Source organism: Pseudopipra pipra, chromosome 18 (genome assembly GCF_036250125.1).
Source record: "Pseudopipra pipra isolate bDixPip1 chromosome 18, bDixPip1.hap1, whole genome shotgun sequence".
Lineage (NCBI taxonomy): Eukaryota > Metazoa > Chordata > Aves > Passeriformes > Pipridae > Pseudopipra > Pseudopipra pipra.
In genome coordinates, this window is record NC_087566.1 from 6,515,542 (window position 1) to 6,535,926 (window position 20,385).

The 20,385-nt window shown below is 52.0% G+C and overlaps 1 protein-coding gene across 6 annotated transcripts in view; it reads left to right on the plus strand.

The window, feature by feature from the left end:
• The first annotated feature begins 6,759 nt into the window (after positions 1–6,759).
• The window catches only part of MN1 (MN1 proto-oncogene, transcriptional regulator), an 86,766-nt gene continuing 73,140 nt past the window's right edge, over positions 6,760–20,385 (plus strand). For 4 of the 6 annotated variants that reach the window (XR_010435068.1, XR_010435069.1, XR_010435070.1 and 1 more), the window contains exon 1: positions 6,764–10,602. Coding sequence is in view for 3 of the 6 variants with exons in the window: in XM_064674841.1 (XP_064530911.1) it covers positions 7,167–10,602 (3,436 nt within the window). In the remaining 3 variants the exon portion in view is untranslated. Of the gene's footprint in view, positions 10,603–20,385 lie in introns of all 6 variants that reach the window. The other 2 variants (XM_064674840.1, XM_064674839.1) reach the window with 2 other exon arrangements.

The window sequence follows — 20,385 nt, forward strand, 5'->3', positions numbered from 1 at the left end:
AAATCTGAAGCTTGAGGCTGTGGCTGAGGTTTTTATTCAGTTCATGAAATTCAAAAGAGTCTTCTCCATTGAATTATATCTCGATAGGACATCAGGAAAATATTTCCTTTGTAGTTTTGTAACTTTGTATGAAAGACTTTCTACTTGCTTGAATTGATGTGGAAAATGGGTTTTAATCAACAGCATCTAATTGTCAATCAAGCAGAGATTATCCAGAGACTGATAGCTGCTGTCCCTGTCACTGGGGTGTTTGGCCACTGGGACATTTTATTCTTGGGAGCCTCTTCTCCTCATTACCTGCTCTGGGCAGAATTCAGTGTGCAAATTCTACCATAAACAAAGTTCTGGCACTTGAAATAGTTTAAATGATTATAATGGTAATGTGTCAAACCCAGTTTTTGGAGGCAGTTTCAATGACTTCCACCTGAGGCATCACCTGCATGTGACTTGAGTGAAATCCTGATAGTCCAGTGCAGGGATCCTGTGTCTCCACAGCAGTGGCTGTTTGAGGCCCCAGCCCCTGGCAGTAGAGCTGGGACGCTCACTGGTGTGAGGGGCTGTGGTTTGCTTTGCAATGCACCTGCTGAGAGTCTGGAGGTATTTCTGCCACTGTGTTGTGCCTTTTTTTGCTGGTACTTGTTCTGATACTTTTTCTTGTAGTCACTCTGTTTTGGTGTTCTTTACCCCACTTTTGCTAGATATGCTGTGTTTTTTCAAAACCTCTCAGCAGGCACCGGCTCAGCCCTGGCTGTGCTGCTGTTACCCCTTAGGGCCAGTATCTGCCATCCATGCTTCAGAACGGCCTTGGATTCCTCACTGCTGTAAGTGCAGAAAGGTCTAATTTAATTTTAAAATTTTATTTCCTCAGGTTGGAGACATGTTTCTTTCCAGAATGCCACCTACCTCGATTCTTTAACTTTTCTCTCTGAATTTACATGGCTTTCTGGTGTAGCGTTGCATATCCAAGACCCACAAGAAATTCGAGGTATTTGTTCAATCTGAATTTTGTAGAGTTTCTCCAATCCCAGCTAAAATCTCAATATGCTAATTTAACAGATTTCCTAGTTTCATAAGCTTGGGTTTAGCACCCTCTAGAACAGCACCTAATAATGTTGCTCCTTTTGCAAGAGTCTCTGTCTCCCTTGTTTCTCACAGATATTCAGTCCAAGGTAAATTAAGGGAACGTGATTATCGGGACTTTGAAAGACCCAGTAGTCACCAGCTAAAATGTACCACAAAAAGAACCCAGCTACGACAACAAGGGAAGTCCCTGAAAAAGGCTGGAAGCAAAATGACCATAATTGAAATCTGAAAGCAGCAACTTCATAGAGAAGTAAACGAAGAGGCGGCTCTTTGTAAATGATGATCTAAAAAGTGTTCTGGGTTGTAAGACCTCATTTCAAATGTATTCATTAAATAATATTTGAATCATTTAACAGTTTGAACTCTACTGCACTGCTAATATCTTCAGGGGATTTTTTTTTTCAGTAACAAAGACGCCTTTGTTCCCCGCTCAGTGCTTGGGCTGTGCCTTGGATATTAGCTGGAAACCTGATCGCCCGACATCGCTCCGAGGCTGCGAGTACAATGTGAGTCGTCTGCAACCAGGATTAAATCAGGCCCTTTGTAGGGATGCTGAGGAGCCGTGATGATGGTTATGGACAGCACGAGGTCGTTAACCCTTTGTGCCTCTGGCGGGGAGATGGGAGGTTTGGGGGAGGCTGCCGGCGAGGTGCAGGGCAAGGTGCAGGGCAGCTGGGGCGGCTGCGTGTACCAGCGAGTAGTGCCCGAGTAGTTCCTGCTGGAAAGCAAATAATGCCTTACATGGGGTGGGTGAAATCATGTTGCCTGACCCAGTGCTTGCTGCCTTGGGATGCCACTTCACCACAGTGTGTGGGCAGGGGCACTTTGGTTTAAATTGGAAAAGTCAGGACTGCGAGCCAAGGTTCAGCAATGGCTCGGGAACACACGTCATACTGTTAAATCTTGTGAACTAACACAATAAATAATAAACACAGGAGCAGCTTTATTTGCCTGGTGGCTTTGAGTAGTGGGCCCTGCGGTCTCAAGCATCCCTCTCACCCCGGGATGTGCAGTGTGCTGTCCAGCCGGGGTCGGAGCCCCAGGAACCACTGTGTCCCCCCGCCCTGAGGGCAGGAAGGGGATGGGTGGCAGGAGACAGTGGAACATGGGGGAAGCTCAGACACGCAGCCCTGCGGGAGCTTCTCCAGGAGAGACCAACGTGGTCCCTGCTGGGTGACTTCCTGCGAACCAGTGACTTCCAAACCTGCATCCAGCAGCTCCAGCACCATCCTGCTCTGCTAGGGCAGGCAGGCGCTGTCCTGCTGGTGAGGGAGGGGGAGGATGGGACCACAGAGTGTGAAGTCCCACGGGATGGCAGGATGGAGAAAGGAAGCACCAAGGCAAGTGCTCTCATGAAGCTAATGCTTAGGGGAAATTAAGTCATCAGGATTTTATAAAATAGCCTCTGGCTCTCTACTTTCACAGTAGTTCAATTTATAAGATGATGAAAAATGAATTAACTTTGGTGGTTTGCTGGCATCACCCACAGTGAGCCAGACTTTCCACATGCTCAAAGATCGTTCCTGGTCCACCACGCTTACATAAATTCCCACCTGGTTCAATTTTAAGAAAACAGCAGAACAAAGTTGGTCATACAAACTCCACCATAAAACACCGAGAAGAGTTAAACACCGATTAGTGGTACAGAGAGGTGCTATTTTTTATTTATGCTTCACTGAGCTATTTTAGGAAACATAAAACTTTTACTGTTCCTGTAACCAAACTAATTCTGTTGTGCAGTGTACATAAAATTTCTTTTTTTTTCTTTCCCCTCCCCAGTGAAATGTAGGATCCTACGGTGTGTGTTTTTGAGATGGGAATTTGAAGGGGAAAAATAAAAGCCCAAAGCAGTGCACTGCAGTGCAGTTATCATGAATGGGAAAAAATGCTTTAGGGTCTCCTGTGTTTTTACCAATGTACAATCTCAGTGTTGGATGATTTTAGCACTATCCTGTCTTTCAGTCATTGAAGTTAGAAAAGTTTAAATGTGTTCAACATGTACACCAAAGTGTCCCATGTGCTGCAAAAGTTTCCACCTAAGTGGCATGAATGGGACCCAATATACTTAATTAGTGAAAAAAGCTCTTTGCAGGAATGGAAAAATCTACTGATATTGTGAAAATATCACAATCCATACTAAGAGACCTGAAAATCGAAACAGGAAAGATACACAGCTACAGGTTGCAGTGGTATAAAGAAACTAAACCAGGTGACCAACCTTGCAAGACAACCAAACAGGAAAATCCTTGTAAAGGGCTGAGTTACCAAAATGCTCTAGATCCCTGCAGGAAGTGACTGTGATGGTTTTAGTCCCTTAACCCTGATTACTCAGTTATGCGTTTTTTAAAATGGGAAGCAGGCAAGTGTCTGAAGGAGTTTGGTTCAAACTTTGCAGAAAGAACATTGTTGGCAAAACTAAGCATAAAATCTTTACACTGGCAAGGTGAACTTCTCAAAAACTGAATACAAATCAGGTTTCACAGATGAAATTGTCTTTAATCTCAATTACAAACCAGTCACTTTCATACACTCAAGCAGGGAAGGACAAGGAGTGACAGAGGTCGGATCCCTGGAAGTCCCTACCCATCGCCTTTTAGCACAATGCCCGGTGCCTCCCAGCTCAGCCATATGACTGTGCTGGGAGCAAACCCCTGGGAGCCCAGGAGGCACACGTGTCACAGCCCTTTGCCCACAGCAGGTCTTCCTTCTGTTCTTGGGAGCTAAAGCAGGTGCACACTGACAGACACCATCCCCTCTGGAGCGATGCCTTCCCTTGAGAACCGGCTCCGTGCTTGCTGCACTCGCGGGCTCATCTAATACTTTTACATGTTTGCCTCCTGCATCAGTCCTGACACCACCTTCACTGCAGTTTGGAGAGGGAGGAGCTGTAATGGTTTCCCTAAACTGTTCCAGGCAGAAACGCTGAAAACTTTCCCGCCAGGGTTGGAAACCTCTCCTTCAAAATATTCCAATTCCATTCACTTAATATCTCTGCTAGGAGCAGAAATCCCTGCCAAGAGAAGCCCATCAGGTCCTTTGCAAAGTGGCTGTTGGGAGCCCCTGCTCCAGCGACAGGTCCCATACCCGGTGCTGTGGGGACCCGGTGGTGTTGGTGTGGTTGCAGGTGGCACAACAGAGGACGAGGAGCAGCTGCAACCAATGTACCTGAAGCTGCACTAAGGACAGGGCACCTTCAGAGAGCTGGGAGTGCAAACACCACAGAGAACTGAGCTTGGTTTTGCTCCATGGCAGGGTTTAAGAGGCTCTTGCTAAGGGCTGGCTGGGCTAAAGTGTCTCGAGCATATGGGCTTATTTTGTGCAGTTTCTGTGGTGGTTTCTTCGTTGGATTCTCAGTGGTAATGAGCCCACACAGTTGATTGCTGCAGGGAGAAAAAAAATCATTCTGAATAGGTTTGCTGAATAATTATGAACTGAGCTGAACTCTTACATTTGCTTACTAATTGTATGGTCCGTGATGTTTTATGTATGATGCATTCATTTTGTTAAAAAGGATTTTTTTTCTTTTTTTGCTGAGCAGCAACTTTTCTCAGTGCAAGTTAAACTGACACAGTGGAAAGAGCTGGATTAAAGTCTGATGAATTGATGTTGTTTGAATTATTTTTTTAAAAACATCAGCCCCACCATTTGGTTTTCAGAGCTTGCAATATGAAACCTAAAATTGTGCTATTGTCTTGAGAGTTGAAATAAATGAATCCCCTCAACTTTGGATTTGGCAGGCACAATTACTATTGTTAATTTAGAAAATAATCCCCTGCAGCTACAACTATTTAAATAATGCCTTTCCCTGCTTCCCCAAAGATGACCAAAACGCAAAGACTGAAAGTAAAAATATGTTTTATAAAATACACTTTTCACTGCTCACTACAATCGAGAGGCTTCCTTCTCCTTGGCTGGGGACTGGGGCCCTTTGTGACGCAGGGGACCCGACAGTGGGACAGCGGGAGCTGCGGGGCACGTTGGCAGCCCCAGGGCGAGTTTTAGCCCAGAGCACATCCCAGGTCAGAAACAGGGGCTCAGTCGCCTTCCCACATGCAAGCTGGCAGAACTCTGTAGCGGGTGTTGGACCTCGCCATTCCAAGCAACTCATTGCTTTCACTGTCATAATATTTAGGCTGAAATTATATCCATATTTGCCACTGTCCAGTTATAGACACGGCCTGGCTCCCACTGAAGTCCACAGAAGGAGTGGTGCTGGGGGAGCTGGGCCAAGCCATGGGTGGACAAGCCATCGGGATTTCTCTCTCTAGCGAGCCTGCGGCGGCCCTGGAGGGTGCGGCGCCCGTGCTCCGAGAAGAATCGGGGCAGCCGCCCCCGGCGTCTCCGCCGAGCCCGAGACGCCCCCCGCCCCCGTCCCTGTCCTTCCGCGGAAGGAACGCGCGGCACTCGGCTCGCCGTCGGGGCGGACCGGGGCTCTGCCCGGCGGGGGCGGACTGGGAGCACGGAGCGTGAGGCGGAGCGAGGACTCTCTGCCTGCCGTCTGGGCGGACCCGGGGCGCGGACCGGGGGCACGGACCGGAGGCGCGGACCCGGGGCGCGGACCGGGCGCACGGAGCGGGCTCTGCCCGGCGGGCGCGGCCGGGGCCGGGCGGGCGGCAGAGGGCGCTGTGCCCGTTCGGAAGAGCCGCTCCGACGGCGCGCACGCAGGCGCAGAGGGAGCCCCGGGCGCGGGGCCGCCCCTGCCCCGGAGCCGCCGTGGGTGCGGGGTCTGGGTGCGGAGCCCCGTCGGCTCCCTCCTTTCTTCACTTTCTCCTTCTCTCCGTGGCCACCGTCCCCGTAGCGACGGGCGAGACGTCCCCTTCGTTCCTTTGTGCCACGGCCGGGCCACGCGTGCTTCATTCTCCACCCCGGTGCCGGCCCCGCAGCCCGAGTCCCGCGCACTACCCCCCCCTTGTCACTTCGCTAAGTAATAATTTCCACGTCCAATTCCATTTCTTCGCCAGTTCTGAAATCTCCAGGCCATCAGCAAGGAGGATAGTTCACATGAAAACTAATTACACAAAATCAATATTTAATCACAGCGCAGCATCCTGATCCTGCAGAAAAAAAATCCCGTTAAAACTCTCCTGCCATATACAAACACTCCTCGGCCGCTTATTTATAGATCTCATTTTTTTTGGTGGGAGCAATTTTCATTACTATTTCTTTAAGCTATCGACATGTGCAGCCGCGAGCACCTGAAGCGCCGCGTCCCGCCCGCGGTCTGTGACCCCCCGGGCCTGCGGGTGTTTGTCCCTCCGAGGGAACCGGGCTGTGACCCCCCCCGCTCCCTGCGCGGCTCCAGGCGGTGCCCGGCTCGGGGCTGGCAGGGCCGCTCCTACTCCCGGCTCGGGGCTGCCGGGCGGGTTTCGTCCCAGCTGCCCGGAAGGGCAGTGCGGGCGGTGGGAGCGCGGCACTGGCAGCGCCTCCCCACTCCCGCCGCTCGGTCCCAGCTCCGGTGCTCCCCGTCCCGCTCCAGGACCCCGCTCCAGGACCCCGGCGCTCCGCGCGGTTCCCCGGCTGCCCGCGGTCCGCGCGCCACGGCAGCAGCAGCCCCGGGCACGGGGAGCTGCGCGGGGCGGTGCAGGGCGGGCGGGGCGCGGGGCCGGCGGCGGAGCCACCTTAACGGCAGCCCCGCCCCGGGCCGCGGCGCTCATTGGCGCAGCCCCGATGGCTGAAATTCATCGCTGAAATGCAAAACTTGTTGCTGCTCCTCCAGCGCCGGGTGAGAGCGCGGCAGCGCGCGGGGAGCGCGGCGCAGCCCTACCAGCGCCCGCCCGGCCCCGCGCCCCGGCCCCGCCGCCGCCGGAGCGCTGCGAGCCGCGGGAGCGCACGGCCGGCCAGCGATGCGGCGCGCAGCTCCCGGGCGCCGGAGCCTGTGAGCGGCGGCGCGCCGCCCCGTCGGCTCTCGGGCAGCAGCGAGCGGCGAGCGGCGGGGTGAGCGCGGGCGGGCGGCCGGTGCCGGCGGCGCGGCAGGATGTGAGCGGGGGCGGCCGAGCGGCGCAGAGCGGAGCGGCGGGGAGCGGCGGGCAGCGGGACGGCGGAGTGGCGCGGAGCGGCCATGCCCTGCTGAGGAGCCGCGCAGGATGTTCGGGCTGGAGCAGTTCGAGCCGCAGAGCAGCGGCCGGAGCAGCGGGCAGGCGGAGCGGGGCTTCGGCCAGCCCGGACTGAGTATGAGCGCGCACTTCAAGGCGCCGGCCTTCCCCGGCGGCGGCCCAGCGGCGGCGGCGGCGGACCCGGCCCTGGGCGCGCTGGGCGAGCCGCCCCTCCTGGGCATGAACATGAGCCTTGCCGGGGACGCCTACGGCTTCCCGGGCCGCGGCCCCGCCGAGCTGCACGGCGGCGGCATGCAGCCGCCGGTGCACGGCTTCTTCGGCGGGCAGCAGTCGCACGGAGGCTCCGGCGGTGCCCCCCACCCGCACCAGCACCCCCCGCACTTCGGCGGCGGCTTCGGGCCCGACCCCGGCGCCTCCTGCGTGCACGGCGGGCGGCTCCTGGGCTACAGCGGCGCGTTGGGCGGGCAGACGGCGTTCGCCGACGGCTACGAGCACATGGCCGAGGGCCAGAGCGGCGAGGGCTTCGGGCAGCAGCGCCCCGGGACCCTGCCCGAGTTCCAGCACCACGGCGCTGGCGCCGCCAGCCACGCCGTGCCGGCACCCTGCCTGCCCCTCGACCAGTCCCCCAACCGCGCCGCCTCCTTCCACGGGCTGCCGGCGGCCGGCTCCTCCGAGCCCCACGGCCTGGAGCCGCGGCGGCTGCCGGCGCAGGGCGGCGTGGACTCGCTGGAATACAATTACCCCGGCGACGGCCCCGCCGGCCACTTCGAACTGCCCGTCTTCTCCCCGTCGGAGCCCGAGGGCCAGCTGCCGCACTACGCCGGCGGGCGGCAGGTGCCGGCGGGCGGCAGCTTCGCGGGAGCGCCCGCCCTGCCCCGGGCGCCGGGCATGGCTGTGGCCAAGGCGCACCCGCCGCAGCAGCACGGCGTCTTCTTCGAGCGCTTCGGGGGGGCGCGGAAGATGTCGGCCAGCCTGGAGCCGGGGGCCAGCGCCAGGCACCCGCTGATGCAGCAGCAGCAGCAGCCACCACCACCGCAACCGCCGCAGCAGCCGCCGGGCTTGCTGGCCAGACAGAACTCCTGCCCGCCAGCCATCCCTAGGCAACAGCAAACAGAAGCCAACACTCCCAACCCCAACCTGCAGGACAATGGGCCCATAATGCAGAACCAGCATGCACAGTTTGAATACCCTATTCACAGACTGGAGAACAGGAATATGCATCCCTACACCGACCCCATGTTTAATATGCAGCACCCTCCTCCGCAACAGCCACCAAATCAAAGACTGCAGCACTTCGATGCCCCCTATGTGAGCGTCGCCAAGAGGCCGCGGTTCGACTTCCCCAGCACCCCCGGCGTCGAGCGCTGTGCCTCCTGGGGCGGTGGCATGCACGGCCCGGCCATGGAGAGCCACCTGTCCCCGACGGCCTATCCTGGCCTGCCGGGCGAGTTCACCCCGCCAGCGCCCGAGGCCTTTGGGGGCCCGCTGCCACACGGCGGCCCCGAGCACCCTGCCCTGGCGCAGCGCCAGAACGCGGCCCTGGTGATGAAGCAGATGGCCTCGCGCAGCCAGCAGCGCCTGCGGCCGCCCAGCCTGCAGCAGCTGGGGCACCACGGTGAGGTGGGCCCGCCAGGCAGCCTGCCCCCGCCCGCCTTCGAGCGGGAGCCCGGTGGTGGCCGCAGCTTCGACCCGCCGGCGCCGCACATGGCCCCTGACAGTGCCTGGTTCGCGGGGCCACCACCGCCTGGGGAGCTGCTGCCGAGGCGCTTGGCAGCACCAGGGCTGCCGGCTGAGGCGGCCCCCCACGAGCTGGGCCTGCAGCCGGGTGGCCCCGCTGTGCTTTTCCGGCCGGGCGCCGGTGGGCTGGGGCTGCAGGAGCCCCTGCGGATGGCAGGTGAGGGGCCGGCGCAGGCCCTGCCGTCACCTGGCGTCCACCCACCCTTTGCACCCACCATGGGTGGCCTCTCACAGCTGCAGTCGCCGGGTGGTGGCGTGGCACTGCCCAGTGCCCCCACTGAGCGCCGCGGCCCCACCGACTTCGCTGCCCAGCCCAGCTTCCCCTTCGCTGCGGCGGCGCGGCAGCCAGCGGCCCATGGGGCTGCACCTGCCCTCAGCGCCTCGCCGGGCGCTTACCCGCCACCCCCACCCGAGTTCCCCCCGCCACCCCCGCCTCGGCCTGCCGCCAGCAAGCTGGGTGCTCTCTCGCTGGGCTCCTTCAGCAAGGCAGCCAGCAAGGACAATGTCTTCGGGCAGAGCTGCCTGGCTGCCCTCTCCACTGCCTGCCAGAACATGATCGCGAGCCTGGGCGCTCCCAACCTCAACGTCACCTTCAACAAGAAGAGCCCGGCCGAGGCCAAGCGCAAGCTCAGCCAGGCCGAGCCTGACCCGCCACCTGCCGCCCCGGACTACTTCCCAGCAGGGCCACCAGCGAGTGGAGGTGGCACGGGCAAGGCAGCGGGCAGTGCCCCACTGCTGCCCGCAGAGAGCAGCCTCTCGCCCGGCTACGCTCTGGAGCCGGTGGCCAGTGGCGAGGGGAAGGCGGGTGGCGGGCGGGGTCGGGGTCGCCGGAAACGGGACAGTGGGCACGTCAGCCCCGGCACGTTCTTTGAGAAATTCTCGGCCACAGAGGGCGGTGGGGCCGGTGTCAGCCCGGGGCAGCCGGCGGTGCCGGTGACGACGGGGGGCCCACCGGGGGCTGCGGGCGCTGAGCGCGGTGGGGGCACCCCCCATGACAAGCCCCTGACCTCACCCTCCTGGGGCAAGGGCAGTGAACTGCTGCTGGCGGAGCAGCCTGACCTGATGTCTTCCCTGGACAGTGGAATCCAGAGCGTGACCAAGTCAGACGGCAGCTCCCCGCACGTGGACTTTCCTGACGAGGTCAGCACCAGCTATGGCAACGAGGATGAGGTGTCCTCCAGCTCTGACAATGCTGCCTCCAAGCCCACCCGCAGCCCGCTGTTGGGTGGCTCACCCAAGCTGCCCCGTGGGGAGCACGCACTTCTCAACGGACAGAAGCCCCTGGCCCTTGGCCTCCTCAGTACATCTACCTCGACCCCCGACAGCTACGGGCTCAGCACCACGGCGGGCGCCCACCCTGGCACGCCGAGCATGGAGCAGGTGCGGACCCCCACGAGCACCTCGGCCCAGGATGAGATCCACCCCCTGGAGATCCTGCAGGCACAGATCCAGCTCCAGCGGCAGCAGTTCAGCATCTCGGAAGACCAGCCCTTGGGGCTGAAGAGCAAGAAGGGAGAGTGCACGGGGCAGAATGGGGACAGCGACCTGGGCAGCTGCTGCTCGGAGGGTGTCAAGGGCACCATGAGCACCATTGACCTGGACTCCCTGATGGCGGAGCACAACTCCACCTGGTACCTGCCTGGTGAGAAGGCCCTGATGGAAGGGCAGGAGGAGGACAAGTCCATGGCACCCTGGGAGAAGCCCAAGCCCTCGAACCCCAGCAAAGAAGGTATCGGTTGTCCCACATTTGTGCTGGTGCAGGGGTAGGGAGGATGGTGGGCTGCTCAGGGAAGGGGATATGGTGGGGTTGCGGCCCTGGTATGCTGGGTGCACGCTGTCTCCACCCTTCGTGGGGACCTTGGTGGGTGCCAGACGCCTTTCCCCTCTGGGCTGGGGTTGCAGGGTGCTGGGTGACTCTGGGGGGGGATCCAGTGGCAGGGACAAAGTGCTTGCTGCTGGACTGGCCCTGGGTGATGACTGCCCTGTGCCATCTCTGCTGTCAGCCCTGTCCCTGTCGTGCCTCCTGAGGAGTGGCCAAGTGGGGGTGCTGAGCAAAGGGGCTCCCCAGTGAACTCCTGGGCCTGGGATGCTGTGGACAGGGACCACAGCCCGGAGGAAGGGGCTCCCGCAGAGCCTGGTGCCAGCCGAGCCTTCCAGCCACTTTCTCCAAAGTGTGACTGAGGTTTTCCTAAACCGCGAAAATGCAAAAACGCGTTTGGTGGCAGTGCTGCCCCTCTGAGTCCAGGTGTCCCCTGCTTGTGTTTGGAGCCCACAGCAGTGTGAATACTGAACTGAACCGTTTGTAACAGATTTTTTTCCTTTAATTGGAAGGCAATTTAAAATAAGGCTCTGGGTCTGCTAGTGTAAAACTTGCTTAGTTAACAGATGTTTTATTTCGATATTAGTTGTCATTTTTGATCTTTCCCTGTGTCCAAAAAGCATCAAAATTCCCCAGTCTCAGGAAAAAAATATTTTATTTGAAAGCCCTCTTATTATAAAAGATATTTAAGATAAGGATGATTATAGATTCAATTGGTATCTATTTTATCTTATCAAATCCCTATTTTGCAAACTGCCTGGCTCTGTGTGTGAATGTTACAATGGGTGCACGTGCTGTACCAGCTTTCTGAGGGCAAGCGGGCAGGTTTTGGTGTGCTAGAAGTACATATGTGCAGTTTACACAATATAAACTCATAATTTGTGCCTAGGAAAGTTGATGTGTTGGTACTGCAGTGTAGTTTAAAATTGTTTTCATTACCTCTGGTGGTACAGACTGACTTCTTACAGTCCTCCACGTTCAGTAATTTTGCTAAGAAAGGTGTTGGGGAAATCAGAGGGGAGCTGGTTTGGAAACTGGGCCGTTTCCTATGCCGGTTCTGGTTGGCTTTGCAGCTTTGGCTTTCTGAAGCGTGAATCCTAGCCCCCACGGTTTGTCTCTTTGTTCATGTTTAATGCCCAGCGCAGGAGACTCTCATTTCGAGCGAAGTGTTTAGCATGCACGGCAGACCCGAGGAAGCCCATCAGCATTCTCCATGCTTCACCCAGGCAAGGACATAAATTGGTTTGTTTGGGGCCCTTCTTTTCCATTTTTAAATGGAGTTGCACACAGCATCCTTCCTGGCCCCTTCTCTTTTATTGTTTCTTGTACACAACATCTAGATCTGACTGGATCAATAGCTAGTTAGCACAAATCACAGTTCCTGTCACTTCTACCTTGGCAGGCGCAAGCACATATATATGTTCTCTCACACCACACGCACCCCCTTACGTATGCACTTTCACACACACGCACAGATACACAGATCTCACACTGTGCTGTGGTTGGAAATAGATTTTAAAGAGTAACTTATTCCATAGGTCTTGATTTCGTGGATAAAAAAAAAATTCCTGAGCAGTGATTTAATTCTGAACAGCACATTTATTAAAAGTGTAATTTGGTTTAAAATGATCTATATTTTGTGTGTGTGTCATACGGAGCGATGCTTCTGCAGCGTCTTTAACAGCACTCCTCCAGTCACTTTGATCACCGCTATTCTTAGTAACAGCTAGTGAAAGAAGTAATTGCTTTCTGGTTGCGATAACCACAATGTTGCTGTTAAAACAGTTCATCACTTGGAAGGAAAACCATTTAATCAGTGTTCCTATATAAGGATATGTTTTAGTATTTCGGAGGCTTAACATAAAATACCAAACCAGTTCCACAACAATGCAAAGAGACACTCGGGTTGGTTCACGCTTTAGTCACTTGAGGGATTTGAATGGGCTGGTTCCTCGGATGAGGAAATTCATACAGACCCGCGGAGAATTTACTTTAACTACTGTTGGAAGTGATAAAGATACAATAGGTGAGACAAAACACTCTGTTCTCCTTGGTTAGTAAAAATAATTTAACTTTAGATTGCCATACCCCTGAGTGTTCGAAACTGTGTTTAAGAAAAGGTTTTCTTTAGCCAGGGACTGAGATTTTAGATCGTCTCAGTCGGCTGGGATTTGCACCGTGGTGTTTGTTCCAGCAGCTCCCCGGTGTGCGGGCTCCATACAGCGCTCCTCCGAATTCAGGCAGTTCCTCGGCGTGCGGAATGCTGCTCTGGGGAGTGGGCACCGTTTTGGGGCTGGGCAGTGTCAGTGAGAGCAGCGTGGGACCCAGGGCCCTCCTGAGTGCAGGCATTGTCGGGGGCTTCTGAATGACCCCTGCCGTGCGAGGGTGGGCGGTCAGGGATTTATTCCCATTGTGGCACTGCTGCAATTGGCAGGGCGGCTCCTCAGGAGCCAGGCATGGGAGGAAGGGGCAGTGGGTGTTGGGGGGCAGGTTCCCCTCAGGGGAGTGCTGGGTGCCGTGTCTGCTGCCTGCCACTCTCGGCCAGGGCCAGGGCTGAGGGTCCAGCTTTGCTGCCGGCCACAGAGGAAGGGTCAGGCTCCCCAGAACAAGCAGTGTAGGGACTGACAGACTAACAGACTTCTCAAATAGTCTGTTAATGCCGGTATTATTGGGGAAACAACTTGAGTTGTTTTAATGGCTGCTCAGATTCCTCGTAGCTCACCTTTTTTCTCATAATGGTATTAAAATCATTTGCTGATCTCTGGCAGTTGTGTGAGCTGTGAGTCTGGAGGTCCCTGGGAGCAGACACCTGTGCTGCTGGAGCCCCTGTGAGGTGTGACACCTCTGGCACTGGGTGCTGGCCTGCCGTGAGCTCTGTGCTTGTGTTCACGTTGCATTTCGGAATGTAGCATTAGTAGTGCTGACTGGACATTGCTCTGCCCTGAAGTGTGTTTTCTGTGTTTTCTCTGATGCATCATTTCTTGTACCAACGTGAAGTGGCTGGTAGTTTTGGCTTGTTTTTTTCCCCCCAAAATACTTTCTAGAATTTCACGTTTTCCTCTACCGAGCAGCTCGAGCTGGGAGTGAGAGATAATAACACTGAGTCTAGAGGAGTGGTCTTGACTTCCAACACCACAGCTCTAGCTGACAAACAATAACCAGATCAAATTCACTTAAAAACCCGAGGCCAGCTTAATGGGGTTTTGCTTTGCCTGATTTGACTGAACCAGAACAATTTCCCTTTCAGTGAAATGTGTATTAGTATTCTCTAGAAACTCAGTAATTAAGTGCTGGTGGGGTTTAGTTTTTAGTTTTTAATTGAAATTTTGAAGGAACCATACTGCAGATGTCAGGTGAAGACGTCAGTATGTACCTAGAACTGGCATTGATTGGAAAAAATGGGAATATATTCTGCTGCTTGGTGGCCGTTGGGCTCGTCGATGCGGGCTGATGGGCACGTGCCACGCAGCACCCTTAGCCTTCAGCTGTGAGTTTTTGTTAATATTTCATTGTTACACCAAACCTGTCACTGGAATGAGCAGCAGGCCAGCCCTCTTGCCGGAGCAGTGGGTAACATCTGTGAATTGCTGCAAATACATTAACAAAGGTCAAATTTGGTCCAGATGCGGCCGGGAGCCTTTGTTTTCCTTCCCTTCCCAGCGTGTTCTGCTGCATGCTTTATTTTAAATACTGCCGAGTTCTTTTAGAGGCTTTACCAAGGGACTGGGTTTGTTTAGTGGGACCGAGTTTGTCAGACCTCTCGTGAGGTTTTTCAGACACTGAGCCCTCCCTGCGAGCGATGTGCTGTGGAGCGGCTGTGCTGGAGTGAGTGCTGTGGAAACGAGTTCAGCGGCGAAGCCCAGCGCCCTTTGCAGCGACGGGGTTGTGATTCCTGATGCTGCTTTGTTTGCCTGATGGGGCTGCTGAAACTTAACAATTTAGTGGAAAAAAAAGAAGCCAGTGCCTTTGTCAAGAAGCTACACGATGAACTCCACAGATACAAAATCCATATCTTTAATAAATGATCTGGATTAGCGAGCAGATTGATATGAGGGAGGAACGCTCCCGCTGCTTATCCTGGAGAGAGTTTGGTGTGCATTAGATTTGGGTTTAATATAATCCTTTAAACTCTTCTGACCTGTTAAAAAAAAAATTAATTGGAAGGGTTGCCCCTGCTTGGCCTAATGTGAATGACAGAAATTCTCCATTGTTTACCTTGACTGACTAATTTTTAATATTTTCTACTAGAAAATGGTCCTGTTTAGAAATGTTTTCCTTTGTTTTATAAACATTCTGCAGCAGAGTGTTTGTAGACCTTTATGGTAAATATTAGAGAAGCTAAAGGACAGAATTTTCAATAGTATTTGCTCTTGCTGTGATGCACTAAGATATTTAATGCAGGAAGTTTGTGAATTTATTGGCATTTCAATAACAACCGTGGCCACTGTTTGACTTTGCATCCACCTGTCTGGCTGGCTATTAATTTTTGATCTCTAGATTTACCTGTTCTCATTTCAGTGGACAGGCTGGCTGTGTTTGAATTAATGCAGATCACAGATTTGGGTTGCATCATGGTGCTTTCTTGCCCCAAAGCCTGTTATTTTCAGATGGCCCATTCAGTTGCAAGGTGAGTTTCAACGGGGTTGTTTTGTACACACTTGGTGTGAGGATGTGTGTGAGACAGACTTTGGGAGAGATCTTTCTTGAAATTGGTGTTTTGTGTGAACGTGCTTCAGATCTTTACGTATAATGTAAAAGGAAATGAATTAGACTTAGTATTTATATATGAGCTTGGATGACAGCATAGATTTATTCTGATCTGTGATTTATTACCATGTCTGCTCCTAATTTTTAAGGTGCAATACCTGTATTTTTACCAATGACCTAGTGGAATGCTCGAGCGTAGAACTGCAAATAATTTTTTGCTAAAAAAAATGTTTTAGCAATGCCTACAGTTACAGTTTGTTGTTACTTGTATAGAACAAAGGATAAGGCATCAAAACAAAAGTCTAACCTAAACCTATACAGGCTGCTTTTATTTGTACCAGCTGACTCCCAGCCTCGGCAGCGTTCTGTACCAGGGAGAGGTTTTGGTATAGTAAAATGCCTTTATGTGGCCATATAAAATTTTAGTACTAGACAAATTACTGTACATTTTCAGTCTGTGGTTTCTCATGTATTTCTATTAAATGCAAGTGTGAGGAGAGTCTCCACAGAAAGTGCAGAGCCAGTTCTAAAATGAATCTTCAGGTGGCCTAACACGTACGCTTTGTTAACGCTAAATTTCCTGAAATATCAGAAACAGTTTAATGACATGATTTCTCGAGCACATTGAGAGAGACCAGTCAAACTGTAGGCAGAGGATCATTCCCTGTTCTGTCTCTAGTATAAAATAGGTTGTCCTTTGCACATTCCGGGCCGGAGCCCGTCGGGTGCCGGCGGTGCGGATGGTGGGCGTCAGGCGCTGTACCCGCCTGGGCACCGCGGCTCCCTGTCCAGCCAGTCCAGCTTTCCCACTGGAAAACCTACACCCTCGAAAAGAACAATGTTTGCACCTCTAAATACGTGCTTAAGGTTTGTTTAAGATTAATACACGTTTGAGATTGGTGTGTTGTTTGTTTTTAAATACAAAATTGTTCTTGTTTCATTTCTTGAGGGGTGTTTTTAAACAGGAGCCTCCGTTAGTGACGGCTGTTCGGAACATGGCTGGCTGTGCACCAGCTCTTTGGTGAGGGACACGGGGATGCTCATGGAAATTAAATAGGTGAAGCTGTGGAATCTTCCAGGAAATTCAAGGTGTGCCCTGACTTCCTGATCTGGGTTAGATTTCTCAGCTTTTAAAATGTAATTCTGAATTGTTGCTGTTCTGTAGATAGACCCAGTTTGCACACAGTGATTAGATGACTGGCTTATGTAAAAATACTGATATTCTTTGTAGCTTGCTGCTTTTCCTTTGCCAGACACTTTTGTGTTGCTGCAGTTAAAACATTATGACTTAATAGTGACCTTTTAATACAAAGGGTTCAGGGTTTTTTTTACAAATTTAAATATATTTTATGGATTATGTGCCAGTGTTCCAAAGTCAAATACCTTCTAAATTTAAAGCTGAGAATTGAACAGCTGGAGGTCTAATCCATTAATTTTTACAAGCTGACTTTCTTAATACTTCAAAGAGAACATCTTAGATGATATTGCTTTGCTGCTCCCCTCCTCAGCACCCCTTCTTCTCATCTCCCCCATAATGCCCTCTCCTTCAAGGCCTCATGTTCTGCTCATCTCCTGGCAAATGACAAAAGCATGTGAATGTGGGGAATGCATTTTCCTTAGTTGATGTAATAAGTTGTAAAATTTGATGGCCTAGAAATGTGGTCTCTTGGTGTTGCGCTTTTTATCCGTATGGATACAAAAATATGTGGTCACTGCTGTTCTGTGTTTCTGTCCCATACTTGGGTTATTTTTCGTAGCAGTGCAGGCGTTGTCGTAGGAGTATTTGTGCTCTGGACTTCTGTCTTTTTGAGACAACTGACTCACACCTAGTGCACATCCTTCTCCCATAGGATTGGGCCTGATCCATGCTGGCCATTAGGAAATAACATTTTGCCAAATTTTGTCTTGCCCCTCTGCTCGGGTGCTGCCGATGGCGCCGCTGCCTGGGATGCACGTGTGCGTCCATCATGGGCAGCTCCCAGGAAGGAGCTCCCGGGAAGAAGCCATGTCTCAGCTGCAGGATAAGGTGCTGCTGGGACCCTGCTGTGGGGCAGTTTCTGCCTGTTTGTTTTCAATTCCGGCAAATATGTGTCTGTTCAGTGTTTTAACATAACACCACCAAGCATGACACTGGGCCATCTACATTTTTATTAGCTTTTAACATTTGTCTGAAAAAGCTTTTTTTGGTTTGGTAAGCAGAAATGTGGTTGCGTTTAAGTGCTGCTTTGATAGATTTTTTACATCAAAATAAATACAGTTTGTTTGAGTTTAAACACAGACAACGTGTGAGAGCTCAGAAGGGCTCCGCTAGCTCTGACTGCAAGGGACGCGCCACGGCCCCGCTCCCGTGGCCAGTTTGTGTGAACTTTGGGATATTTATCTTTTTTTAATCCCTCTTTCTGTTTGGAGCATTTTAAAAGCAAAATGAGGAACCTGTTTTTTCGTTTTGAGTCTCCTACCTTCAGTGCTGAATGCTGGTCCTTTAGGTTTGATCCCAGAAATGCCTGTGATCGATCAGTGGTTGGAAGACAGTAGGTTTTTGGGTGGTAAAATATATATTTTCAGAGTTAAGTCTGCATTTAATTAATTTTGTGAATTAGTATTCACAAAATATTAGAAAGCATTCTACTGCTAATAGAAAGATCATCCTGAGGCTGGGGAAGCACAGTTAATTGAAAAAGCAGCCGTTTGTAAAGTGAAGAAAATTTTTAAACATTTCATATCCTAATTAAGAATGTACTCCTGATTTAAAATGGAGAATATTAATTTGCTCTGTGAAGCCAATACACTAGAAAGCCCTGGAAAAAGTCATATCCTTCCTTCCTCCTTAATCCTCTCCCAAAGTGCAGTTTAAGAAGAAAGGTATGACTTTCTTTTTTTTAATGTAGCCTGAAACCATTTTACTAGAAAGATGTAAATTGATCTATTAACATAGGAAATGAAGGCTGGGCTGGAGTTATTATCTGGTCAGAATTTTAGGATCTTTTTCCTAGAAGAATCTTCCAATATTTTTTTTTGCACAGGGGCTGGGTATAATATTCCCCTATAATGGCATTTAAAAAGCCTTTTGGTTCTGGGTGAGAGCAGTCAGAGGAGGCAGAGGATGCTGTGGATGAGGGTGTCTGAGGCACAGCTGTGCATCATTGTTGCAAGCAGTGTCGGATCCCTGGGGAACGGGGCTGAGCCTTCCCTCCCATCCAGCGCTGGAGGTGAGGCTCTGACTGTCTGGCTGGTGGAAACAGGCGAAGAGGGAGTGTCCACCCAGTGTTCCAGCTCCTGACTAGGTGGCACAGTCGGTCAAGGCATTACCATTGTACTTACGGAGATTGGGGTTTACGTGTGATTTAGAGCGCGGTGGAGTCCGTATTCAGGTCCCACTCTATGATTACTTTTATTATTTAAGATCATGCTTATTGCACCATAAATTGCCACGGTGCTTTGGAAACCTGGGAGACGTTCCCACTGCTAAAGATTTACAGTCCAAATGAAATAAAACAGACGTCGTCGGGCCAGGCAGCTGCCGGTTCACCGCCGGAACACGGCGCGGTGCCACCGGGGCTTGGGCAGAGGATGCTGGTGAGGCACATGGTGGAACTGAAGGGACCCTGGGGATAAGTCTCAGCACTTGGGTACCCAGCAAAGGCCGGGATGCTGGGGCCGAAGGGTGCTGGGATGGGACGTGCGGGGTTTGGGAAGTGTGTGTGGGCAGGAACGAAGGGCTGACAGTCTCGTCCCAGCTGGTGATCCCATTTCTGCGTGGATTCCTTCTTTGTCCAGCGGTGGGGACGATGTGGCCATAGTGCCCAATCTGGGGCAGCATTTCTCCTCCATAACCCCAGTTATGACACTTCTGATCTGTGTGTGAGTGAATTTCTAAATACATTTCTGTCTGAGCAACAGGAAAAGAGACCTAAAAGGTGAGTTTTCACCTCCTCCCGATGCCTGTGGATGGATCACCAAGGGAGGCTTCTCTTCCCCACTCCCCGGGGAATGGGAGAGGAGGACGCAGACCTCAGGTCTGAGCTGCCCAGTAGGTCACAGCACCCTGATGTGACTAACACCTGGAGTGGTACTGAGGTGATACTGCTAGAAAGAGAGTGTCCCTTAGACCTGTCAGGCAGCCAGGTAACTGTTTGTATTTAATGTAACAGGTATTTTTGATCTGACTCAGATAAAATTTTTATTGGTGCCAAATGTTAGGCTGAAAAACTTTTTTTGCCTAGTCTGAAGAGTAACCCAAAATTTCATACCAAATACAGTTTTAAAAGCAAGAAGATAATAAATGGGCCTATTGTTTGTATTCTACAAAAAAAAAAGGAATTCCCTAATAATCATAATAAAAGTTACCACAATCTATGAGACAATAATTCTGAAACCCTTAAAAAATAGTATTATTATCCAAAGTGCAAAGCAGCTGGTATTTAATGATGGAACAGATTTTATTGTTGCTGGATGTAGGGTCAAATGCTTGCAGCACTTTTTTGATTTAAACAAACCAAAAACACAAGTGCTTTTTTTTTGAAGATAAAATCAGTATGATTTATTTATTTTTTTCCTTGATCCTGTAGTTCCCTTCTCTACCTCTAAATATAGGCACATGCTGTTCTTTTTGTGCTGGGAGCAGCCCGGCTCCCCGTGCTCTCCTTACCACGCTGTCGTTCTGGAGGCAGAGGGAAAACCAGGGCTGTCTCAAGTGCAATTCAAATCTCATATGAACTCTGTTGAAATAGGCAGATCCCAAAAAAAGGGAGAATAGCAAAACATTCCTTCATTCTGGTGGTTATTATTATTACTATTATTCAAATCTCATATGAACTACTTTGAAATAGGCAGATCCCCAGAAAAGGGAGAATAGCAAAACATTCCTTCATTCTGGTGGTTATTATTATTATTGTTGTTGTTGTTATTGTTGTTATTACAAGCCATCAGTGGGAAGTTTCACCCCATCATTTGCCAGTTCCTTGTGTTGGGGGGGCAGGTGTGAGG